This window comes from Ictidomys tridecemlineatus (genome assembly GCF_052094955.1).
Source record: "Ictidomys tridecemlineatus isolate mIctTri1 chromosome 3 unlocalized genomic scaffold, mIctTri1.hap1 SUPER_3_unloc_1, whole genome shotgun sequence".
Lineage (NCBI taxonomy): Eukaryota > Metazoa > Chordata > Mammalia > Rodentia > Sciuridae > Ictidomys > Ictidomys tridecemlineatus.
The window spans coordinates 138621-151016 of NW_027520953.1; the positions used below are offsets into that span (position 1 = coordinate 138621).

The window sequence follows — 12396 nt, forward strand, 5'->3', positions numbered from 1 at the left end:
AAAATAAAACACACATGAACTAATTAAAAGACCCATTTTAAAAGCTCACTTAACTGACTGAAAAACCATAACAAAATTATTTATCAAACCAATCATATGCTCTCAAACCAATGATCTAAATCAAGGATCACTACTGAATCTCTGGAGAACATACATTAAGACCTTATATAGCTTATATAGCTCTTTTGCTGCTTTTTGGTGACCATGTCCTGACCTGCTTTACTTTACCACATTATTCCACCACAATGCTCTGCCTCATTTCGACACCCCCCATCCCTGCCATGAAGTCAGCTATCTATGGACTGAGACTTCTGAAATAGGAGAAATTTGGAGACAGACAAATGTAGAAAGAGTGTCATGTGGAGTCAAAGGGGAAAATTCTACAGGCCAAAGAATACTAAAGTCTGCCAATTACCACCACCAGAAGAGAGGCATGGGAAAATTCTCTCAACTCTCAATCTTGTTCGACTGCAGGCTGGCCCCCAGAAGTGAGAGAACAAAATTCTGTTTTTAAGTAAATAAAAACAAACAAACAAATCCCTTAGCAAACTAAACATTAAACTTAGATTTTATTTTTCTTGCCATCTCAAAATTTGAATAGAGAGAATCACAGATTCTGGGGCTGGAGTTTCCTGTATTTCTCCTTTGCCAGCAGAACAATAAAACTACTTTGTCCTTTTTCTCCAAAAAAAAAAAAAAAAAAGAGTGAAAAGGTAATTAACTTTTCTTTCAAGTTATATTTCATTCTCAAGTAACTTAAGAATAAATTCTTACAGACCTAACTTGGAAAAGATGGCAATTTACATTGAGAGATATCAATGCCAATTAATTAAATCCCACCAAATATCCAGAAACCTGTATTCGAAAACATTGTGAAGCATGAAAACAATTTTCACTTTTAAACACTTCTGTGTTTAAAAAAATCTAAATTTATATTAGAAATGCTTTGTTGATCATGAAGGAAACATTTAAAAACAAGAGCGTATATTAAATAAGGTTGAATATTAAACCTGTTTAAGTCCCAAATTTTCAATTCTGCAAATATTTCAACAAAATCGACACTGGTGTATTAAAATAGATTGGAAATCATAATCTAGAGTTTATATACATTATTATGTTAATTAATATTATTACATTATAGTGATATTGTTATTACATAATAATGTTATATAATTATATTAGATACTATATTTTTTGTATGTGTTTCACATCTGGGACAATGGAACAAATGGGTTAATTTAATCACACAAATAAAATTTTTAGAAATTTTTAATATTATACAGAATTTAATCAAGTACTTATTGAGCATCTAATTCAATACCTAGCACTGAGCTACTTGATTTTGTTTTAAATTAAGTAGCATAGACTGGAAATATACTTTTTCATTTTCCTAGCCAAAGAATTAAACCAAATTTCATAGATCAAGGTAACTCTTCTAAATATTCAACATAGGGGAAGAGGTAAGTTAAACAAAATACATCTGTCCCTAAGGAATATAATGCAGCCAATAAATGTTACTTATTAAAAACAGGTAAAAACTTGGAAAATATTTTTTATATTAAGTAAAAAATATGTCACAAACATATATATTTTCTAAGACCAAGTGTGTAACATAAAAAATAGAAAATAAAAAGAAAAACTTGGGAAAAAAGGTTATTGTTTTATATTAACAGTGGTGGTTTCTGGTTGGTAAAGAAAATACATGTCTTTTTTTTTTTCCCTTTAAACTACATGGTAGTTTGTAAATTTTCTATAATGAGTGCATTGCTTTATAACAGTATAAAATTTATACTAACTACTAACAATTTCTACAAGACACCACTCCACATTTACCATTCAAATTTAGGTTCTTCTCTCTCTTTGGAATGTCTTCTTACCTATCTCTCTCACTCCAAAATTAACTGGTCTTTGTAGCTTCTTTATGGCTTTTCCAGACCTTTTTCTATCAAAAATATTTGCCTATACATCTATTTTCTCACATACTTTGTTCCTATTGTCAGTAGCACTTTGTATACTATTTTACAGTTACCGTTTGCATGTTTCTTTCCCAATTGAACTATGAGTTCTTAAGGGAAACATACAGGACTTATTTGCCTCTCCAACAGTGACCTCACCTACACTTACAATTGTTATTAAAATGGTTTATTGGCTAGAAAATGCTGAATATAGGCACATAAGATAGAATCCACACATTATGCATTTGACTAAAGTAAACATTTTCCTGAGCAGAAACTTGCCGACTTTTTAAAATACCTTTTATAAGTAAGGGGATTAGTTGGAATAATGAGTTTTTATGAAATTCTAAGTTTCATTATTAATATGATGTGATAGGCTGATTCATTTCATTGATAGAAGATAAATGTTACTTACTGAAAATATTTTTATACTCTATGCAATAACATTCTTTTCCCCAATACAATGAATTTCAACAAACAGATGCTCTAAAATACTAGATGTATATTAATTTTCTAACTAAAAGGTGACTGATAAATATTTATATACATATGCATAAAAAATGATGAGTAGTACTAAACTAAAACTTGAGAAATAAAAACAATCTTTCTACTTTGTTCAACTGAATGAACAATATAGTGATATCAACAATTTTAACAGAAATACAGAGTTGAGGGCTTTGAGTTCAGTTTTTGACATGTGGAACTTGAGATCTTAAAGAAATATTCGGGGCTACTAGGCAATAGACCTAAAATCATTTCAGATTCAGCCAACGGCACAATGAGGATGTATGTTAGTGTAGTAACTAAAAAAACAAGAGGTTCACTGGTTTCCTTTTCTTTATAAAGATTTTCTGGAGTGAGAACAATAATAGATGCAGTCCTCTCCAGGTTTTAGCCCTCAATGTTAGGATTACCTTTAATCTATAACTTACCTGAAGGCAATGAACCCTTCTGATGTGATGCATGCTGCAACTGGAGAATATGAAAGCAGTCATTTAAGCAGTTCATGGTTGCCATGGAAGTAGCTTTGAGCATTAAGAGATCCTGGTCCAAGGAACTAAGAAGACCAGAAGTAGGAAGGCATTCAGTTCGTCTAATTAAGTCTCTCTGTTGTCCTTCAGCATGAGACATCATCTAAGGAGAATAACAGTCATAATTTCTGTGAAATATGTATCCTTTCGTTTTAGTTATCATATTTAGCTTCTGAGGCATTTTTAGGACATATTAGGCTGAGAAATCTATTTTTAAGTTTGCTAGGTTATTTCCAGTTAATGAATATTTAATGGTCAGTTATTTATCAAACGAAAAAAAAACGATGACTTTTGGTTACTGTACTTTTTCTCCAGAAGCAACAAAGCCCAAAGGTCTTGCCACTTTTTATTATCAGTATAAATTTGTACAAGTCATCAGAAAAAAACATCAAAAAAGTATTTTTTTGTAGTTGTAGATGGACAGCATGCCTTTATTTTATTTGCTTATTTTTTTGTATGTGGTGCTAAGGATTGAACACCTGCTAGGCAAGCACTCTGCCACTGAGCCACAGCCCCAGGCCCCAAAAGGAGATTTTAATAGCAGGATCAAATACTTCATTCAAAGTATCAGGATGGGGGTGTTTAGTGGAAGAGCACACGTGAGGCCCTAAGTTTGATCCCTTGCACTGCAAAAAACAAACCAACTAAAACCAAAGTAAAATTAATTTCCAATACCGTCTGTCAGCCATTTCCACTACACCTTTGGTGAGGCTTAATTTGAACCTGCAATGAGAACATGATTGTTTACTTGTTTCCTCTTTCCTAACCTAATTTTCTGGCCCTGTTAGGCTGAATTTTGGCAAAAGTACTGGGTATAAGCTTTTCGTGTCAAAGGAATTTAATACACTCTGCTTTGATTAGGAGTCTTGTCTACTTTTTTTAAACATAGCCAATGGAATAACAATGACTGTTGAGAAACCCAATTTTTTAGATGAAAACCAAATTTATAATGCCTAAATACTTTGAATTATAAGCAGAAAGTTCTCAATTGCCCATCCTTTGGCCACTAGCTTAATTCACATAGAAACTCTATAGTAGAGAGACTCCTAGCTCTCAGTGTCTCTGCTGTTCCAGATGATTTTTAATACAGTTTATTTATCAGAGGACTAGAGAAAGAGATGCAAACTAATCCTACAACGCAAATCAATCATGCATGGAAGAGGACCTGAAAAACATGTGCCATAGTTCAGGTTCAAGCATTTGCCATTCATAGGGGGAAAAAAAAAAAGAGTTTTTAAAAGTTTAAAGATATCCATATAAACAAACATGGACACACAGACACACACACTTTGTGTGTAAATGTTTTTGTAAATAAATTTTGGGTCTAATGGGGTTGGGAAGATAGCTCAGTGTTAGAGCACTTGTCTAGCATACTTGCCCTGAATTCAATTTCCAACATCACTTACAAAAAAACTGGACTATTCATAATTCAAACTTATGAACCAGTATAACCAATTTTCAGTATAGTTTGGCAACATATACCATAGCTAAATAAATACAATTCATAATCTAACAACTATCCTCGAGTATGTAACCAACAGATACACATATATATGTTCATGAACTCAAATGTTCATCAACACTAGAATGGAAAAAAATATTACAGCATACTCATGTAGTAAACATTATGTAGTAATGAAAAGAAAGGAATGCTGAGGGCCATTACCAAGTAGGAATGACGCATCGAAATTTCCTTGCCAAGCGTACCCCATGCTGCTTAGAGGATATTCGATGGGACATTGCATGCATGCTTTAATAAGGTGACCTTGCTCAAGGACCAAGGCGGATCCCGGTTTAGAGCTGATCAGGTTTGAGGAAGTAACCTGCTCCTTGAGTTTAAGGCGTTGCCAGTTTAAGACAATGGGTTTTAGGGAAGTTGGAAGTTGAAGATTATTGCTGGGATTAGGGTGTTCCTGCTGCTTGTTCCCGTTGAGTTCTCATGAGATTGAAATGGGATTTCAATCAGAAATAATCAGAAATAAATAATCAGAAATCACAATACAAAAACACTTGGAAGAAGAAAAACAGTGTTTCTTTTTGCAAATAGCTCAAAAAAGCCACCTGATAGTACTGATTTTAGAAGTGATGTAAGAAAGTATATATATTAAAATTTGGTAATGGCTCTCTATAAAACAAAAAAGCAAACTGATTATATATTTACAAAGAAGTGGAAAAGTAATCTGTGAAACTGTATTAGTGATTATTCCTGAACTATAAAACCAGTTTCTGAAAAGAGAGAGAATTTCAGGAATGCTGAAAACCTGGTCAACCTAAATTTTGTTGCTACATATGGCAATATGGAGAGAGTGTTACATCATCAGATAGCATCTAGGTTGAGTGAAAACCAGATTAGGCCCATAATTTTAATCACTGTGTGTTAACGTCTAACTTACTAAAATTGTCATTTTAGGGCTGGGGTTGTGGCTCAGTGGTAGAGCATTTGCCTTGCATGTGTGAGGCACTGGGTTCGATCCTCAGCACCTCAAAAAAATAAACAAAATAAAGGTACTGTGCTTATCTACAACCAAAAAAGTATATTTTTTAAAAATGTCATTTTAGCTACTATGGGCTAGGATAACTCTAGCATGAAACATGCACTGAATAACAAAAATGAAATAGTAAGTAGTACTAACAGTAAATAGCAGATAATAAAAAAAACATTTTAATTGGGTAAATATTTTATATTATCTGATATCAAGCACAATATAACTTTTTCTCCATGAGTCAATTATTTTTGCCTCCTGTTACTTATAACAATGGACTTATCCAGGGACTTGGATTAAAATGTTCTGTTTAAGGGCTGGGGTTGTGGCTTAGAGCACTGGTCTAGCACCTGCGAGGTGCTGGGTTCGATCCTCAGCACCACATAAAAATAAATAAAATAAAGGTATTGTGTAAAACTACAACAAAAAAAATATTTTTTTTTAAAAAAAGTTTTGTTTAAACTCATTCTGAATCATATTAAATTTCTGCATTACAATCTCCTGGAGCTGGATATTTGTAAAACAGGAATTCTCAAAGTATGTTCTACAGATCCTTTTTCCACAGGGTAAGTGAAGTCAAAACTATGTTCATAATAATTTGAATAAGTTATTTACCTTTTAAAATATGGTAATATTTGCACTGATGATGCAGAAGCAATGGGTGTAAAAACAGTGGAAGATTAGTGAGAATCAAGGTGGTGGCACTAACCCTATAAGGGATCACTGTATCCTTCACTACTGTGCACTCACAGAAAGCAAGCTAGTTTTTTAAGACACAATGGCACATTTCTGGAATCCCAGCTACCTGGGAGGCTGAGGCAGGAGAATGGCAAGTTTGAAGGCAGACTTGGCAACTGGGTGACCCTATCTCAAAATAAAAAATGAAAAATGGGCTAGGAGTGATCTGGGGTAGAGAGTCTCTGATTTCAATCCCCGAGAACAGAAAAAGGCCTTGAAAAAGCAGTAAAAATCACCAGGCTTACTACATCTTGACTCGAGTACACATTTTTAAAGTAAATACTGTGAAAAATAGAAAGTATTCATAAAGTATTTCTGTTGCATACCAAAGTAGAAAGATTGCCTAGAGAAAAAGCACTTCTGTGCCTGAGTGCCAAACTGAGCTAGTCTCTCCAGCCCCCCTTCCACAGATTACCATTTTTATGTGAAAGAATGACTAACAGAAAATCTGGTTATTCAAATTTGGGGGTAACTAAAATAGCTATTTTTTCAAAACTTAACAAAATGAGCTTATCATTTCCAAAGAAAAGACAACTGACTGTATTTGTTCTAATTATAAAATTTAAGCTTTAAAATGAAAATTAGAATTTTGGAAATCCTGTGTCTGCCACCATAGGTTTGATAGCTTCCCAATACTTAAAAGTTTTTTCTGGTAAGACTAATGAGGATGTTATTATGAATTTTAGACCCTGTATAAAATGGATCAACATTTGCAGACCTGACTATACATTAGTATCTCCCAAATGACCAATAAATGTTATTAGAAAATCACGGACAGCTTAAAGATCTATTCAAGGTACAGGACAGATCAGTGGACTTGCATGTTATAGAACAGAAAAAAAAATTACATTTATTAGATTTCACATTGCCTCTAACATTTAAGAAATTATCAGTTGTCAAGTTTTGGTGCACTTTCAATAAATAACCAAAATTATTTGAAAAAACTACAGAAACATCCCTTATTTCTCTAACACATATGATGTCAAATTTTCTTCATATATTTCAACCAAAAAAACAAATGGCAATAGATTGAGTGCACAAGCAGATATGAGAATTCTACTGTGTTGTATTAAATCAGATATCGAAGAGATTGGAAAAGTATAAAAACAATCCACTCTTTTCAGTAATAATTTTGTTAGTTTTGGCAAAAGATCATTATTTGGCATGAAATATTATTTATATTAACATGGGCTACCGATAGTTCAAAATAATGAAACTTTTAAAAATTTCTCAGTTCTGATTTCTAATATATCAATAAACTTAACCATATATAACAAATACTCTTGGAAGTCCTCAATAATTTTTAAGAATGAAAGGGATCTCAAGACCAAAAAGTTTGAGAACTGTTTCCTAGAACCTTAATATAAAGTTTTCTACACTTTTTAGAAGAGAAACAAAATTTGCATGGTATCAAAATATCTCCTCCCCAAGATATTAATAACTACAAAGGGAAAGATGGCAACTGTTGGTGAATAGAAGTCATCCTAAACAAGTGACTGAGGCCAACATAACCAGTAATAAGACATAGCAACATCATGACTCTTTGATATGACATACTGAGGACACAACATTTTTTCTATGGCATTCTTTCCCAAAATGTATAATCTCATTCAAATCACAAGAAAGTATTATACAACTTCAAATTCAAGGGAAAAAAAAAAAGATTAGATGGGCACAGTGGCACATGCCCATGATTCCAGCTACTTTAGAGGCTGAGACAGGAGGATCTCAAGTCCAAGGCCAGTCGTAACTTTTTGGTGAAACCTGTCTCTAAATAAAATATAAGAAAGACTGGTGGGGAGCGTAAGTGAGTGATAGAGTATCCCTTGGTTCGATTCCCAGTATCATTAAAAAAAATAAATAAATAAGTCTTCCTAAGTGTCAAGATCATGAGAGAGAAGAATGATTAAGAAAATATAATTGCACGCTGAAGGAGACTAAACAGAAATAATAATTACATATAAAGCAGGATCCTGGACAAGATCCAGAACCAGAAGAAAAAAGTATCAGTACAAAAACTGCCAAAATTTGGGTAAGGACCATAGTTAATAGTATTATGTTAATATAATTTCCAGATTTTGATAATTATATTCTAGTTACTTAAGAGAGTAATATCACAGACAATCGGATAAAGAACATACAAAAATTCTATACTATTTTTCCAAATTTCCTGAAAATTTAAAAAGTTGTCTCAGTTTACTTAAGCTGATCTACAGTTTTAGCTTAATATAAATCTGTTTTTGTTGTTTTATTGTTACTGGGGATTGAATTCAGGGGCGCTTAACCACTGAGCCACATCCCCAGCCCTGTTTTGTATTTTATTTAGAAACAGGGTCTCGATGAGTGCTAAGTGCCTTGCTAAGTTGCTGAGGCTGGCTTTGAACTCTCAATTCTCCTGCCTCGGCCTCCTGAGTTGTTAGGATTACTGGCATGGCCCACCATGCCTGGTTACACAAATATATTCAGTCATTGTCTTAGATAAAAACTATTTCAGATAAGCTCAGAAACTCACACGTTCATACAGAACTTATAGTTCCCATAATGAAATACATCTAAGCCACAAACTGAAAATAGATTCTTGAACAGATGCCATCATAAACAAGACTAAAAAATTTCATGCCTCTAGAGACTAGGCTGTGATGGTTTATTTATGTATTTTTTTTAGTTGTTGATAGACCTTTACTTATTTATATGTGGTGCTGAGAATTGAACCCAGTGCCTCACACATGCCACGAAAGTGCGCTACCACTGAGCCACAGCCACAGCCCCTGTGATGGTTTTTAAATAATCAGCAATAAACTATATTTTAAAAGAAAAAACAATGGTATGGAGGACTCAAAAATGGTGTAAACACACTAAAAAGAATTGTTTTTTCAGAAACAGAATTATTCCATTAACATATAGAAATGTTTACAGTACACTCGTAATCTTGAAGTTTGACCTGTTGTGTTCTTAAATGCAAAAGTACCACTTTAGTGAAGACACAGGCATTCACCTAAGACTTTTTTATGTTATGTATGGAGTTGAGGGGTGGTAATGTCACAGAGACTGTCAAACAATGGTCACCACCCAAGTCCTAGAAATAATAACTAGAGCCATACTTCAGGGAAAGGCTACCATTAAACTAGTCAAGTTTATAAGGTAATAGCTGTCCTTCCCTAAGAGGTAGTTCCTAGAAATAATAACTAGAGTCATACTTCAGGGAAAGGCTACCATTAAACTAGTCAAGTTTATAAGGTAATAGCTGTCCTTCCCTAAGAGGTAGTTGTTAAACACTGGGGATATACTCTCTATACACAAAAAGTGACATGTTAAATATTAACATGTTGATATGAAAAGTATATTTAAAGGACCTGTAGTGTGGATATTTTAAGAAATCATCACTGCACCAGTGAGAATAACAAAGCAATCGTTAGAGCACAAAAGATCAGTTGATTAAAGCCTTCATAGAAGAGAAGCTATAAGCAACAGAACTCAAGGACAAAGACCCAACCACACACAGACAAGCAAAAAGCTTACTTGATTATTAATTTTTACAGTCTACTTTTAGGCCGGATGCAGTGGAGCATGCCTGTAACCCAGTGGTCTGGGAGGCTGAAGCAGGACAATTACAAGTTTGAAGTCAGCCTCAGCAACTTTAGCAAGGCCCTAAGCAACTTAGTGAAACTCTGTCTTAAAATAAAAAAATAAAAAGAGCTATGAATGTAACTCAATTGTTTAGTACCTGTGGGTTCAAAGAGTCTACTTTTATTTGAGAACTGAAAGACATTTTAAAAATGCACATAACTTATAGAAATATTGGGATAATGCATATAATCAGAATATTAATCACTGAATTATCTTAGCACACTAAATGAAAAATAACAAGGGCCCCAGAAGAGAAAAATAGAGTATGTAAAAAAAAAAAAAATTCTGTGACAAAATCAAGCAGGCAGTATACCATTTTGCATTTTAAGCTTGATTTTAATTCATACTTACTTCTCTGACTTCCACAAGATGGTCTGGAGGTAAGTGAGCTCTTTTGCTCACTGATTGCAGTTTGGAATGTCCAACATTAAAAAAAAAATGGCATTTTGACTTGGTCTCCTCTGGGATATAGGAGAACTACCACTAGATGCAAGTGAGAAGCTCCGTGACTTCAGAGGAGGATTATTCTGTTAGACAAAGGAAAATAATTCTTTTTTTCCCCCAATTTAGGCTTCTTAACCATCAAACTACCATATACTTAAGGTTTACACATGAACAATTTTAAAAATTAAATTCAGAATTGACAAAAGAACATTTCAGAAGATGACAAAAATTTAAGCATTTCACATATCCACAGTAAACTGGAAATTTACCCAGAAATTTTCCAGTTTTATACCCTCAAATAACTTTTTCACATTTTATAAGTATATTAGAATAACAAATTTTTTATGTTTTCAGATTTTTAAGCATCATGATTAATACAAACACGGTACTCAACAATATGTAATCTAATACATCTGATGAAACATGCACGTTTCTCTGGAAAAAACTAGGGCTTTCTGATCATCACTAAAGAGTAGAATTTTGTAGTATATAAGAAAAACTATTATGTCAGATTTCCTGAAAAATAGACTACAGACCTAAATTACAAACAATTTTAAAAATCAGTTAGTAGAGCAAAACATAAGGAAGAATGGAAAAGAAAAGTCAAGTAATCACCTAAGTACTGAATCTTTTACACACACTGTCCATATATTACTTTTCAGACATCTCTAATTTCAGATGTCAAGTACTAAGACTTATTTTCCCCTTACAAAAATTTAAAAAATACTCCAAAGAAGATAGATGAATGAGTGACAAATAAGCAAATGAAAAGAGTTCAACATGATTAGTCACTAGGGAAATGAAATCAAAACCACAATAAGAGGCTACTTTACTTATACCTACTAGGGTGACTGAAATTTTTCATTCGTAAAGAACAATAACAAGTATTGGCAAGAATGTGGATAAACTGGAACCCTCATACATTGTTGGCAATGTAAAATGGTATGCTGCGTTTTAAAAAGTTTGGCAGTTCTTCAAAAAGTTAGAACTAACACAATTCAGCAATTCCACTGTTACATACATACTCTAGAGAAAGGAAATCATATGTTCACCCAAAAGCCTGAACACAAATGTTGGCAGTATTCATAGTATCCTTCAAATGGAAACAATCCAAAATTTCCATTGGCTGGCTTGTGGATAAGCAAAATGTTACATCCATAAAATGGAATACTATTCACTTTCTAAAAAGAACAAAGTACATGCAACAGTGTAGATGAATCTTGAAAACATTATGCCAAGGGGAAAAAGCCAGACACAATAAGCCATATTTTGTATAATTCCCTTTATATAGAATCCATGGAAACAGGAAATAGAGTAGTGTTTGCCAAGGACTTGGGAAAAGCTGAATAAGGACTTCTGGTGGTATGAGTTTTTGTAGTAGGTTATGGAAATGTGGAATTAGATGACTGCAATGGTTGTACAACCTTGTCAATATACCAAAACCATGAAATTCTACTTTTTAAAAGGATACATTTGATGGTATGTAAATAGTATCTCAGTTTAAAGATAAAAAGGACAACAACATTCTTTTCCCATTTTGTGCATTAATACTGTTTATAAATCCACATACCTTTCCAATGGCTTCAGTGTGGTGCTGTGTACATATCTGAAGTCTGCTAACCCAATGTTGTCGCTCTTTAGCATCTGTGGCGGATTAAAAAAAGTCTAAGTTATTTCCTTTTATTTTTATTTCAGAATATAATTGTCCACAACTAAAGAACAGATGATTAAAAAGCAAAGATTGGTTCCACTCTCTCTAGATCAAATTTTCCTCCCTGACTAGAAGAAAATAGGAAAGAGCTCAAAGAATCAACCTTGTTAGGGAAAATAGTAGCTAAGTGTAGAAATTTCATAAGGAAGATAAAGCACATGTGTACATGCAACTAGGTGGGGTTATGAGACTGACTTAGGTTTCTTACAATAAAATGTTCTTAATTAAAGAAATAAGTTTTATTAAGGATTTGAGGTATCATTAATACTTTCAGATCTTAGCATTACCATTATACTTTGTATTTATTAAATGAAAAAACACAAATTTCTACACGAATAAAAATATCTAAACAGAAATTATGCTTTATTTTAATGAATACAGACATTTTAATAAATCCCAACTATATA

General features: G+C 33.1%; 1 protein-coding gene across 1 annotated transcript in view; it reads right to left on the reverse strand.

Moving 5' to 3' along the window:
- The window catches only part of LOC144372235 (oxysterol-binding protein-related protein 11-like), a 118186-nt gene that overhangs the window by 43985 nt on the left and 61805 nt on the right, over positions 1-12396 (reverse strand). Inside the window, 4 exon segments of the mRNA XM_078035602.1 lie at positions 2888-3089; positions 10186-10271; positions 10274-10361; positions 11849-11922. Coding sequence (XP_077891728.1) covers positions 2888-3089; positions 10186-10271; positions 10274-10361; positions 11849-11922 — 450 coding nt within the window.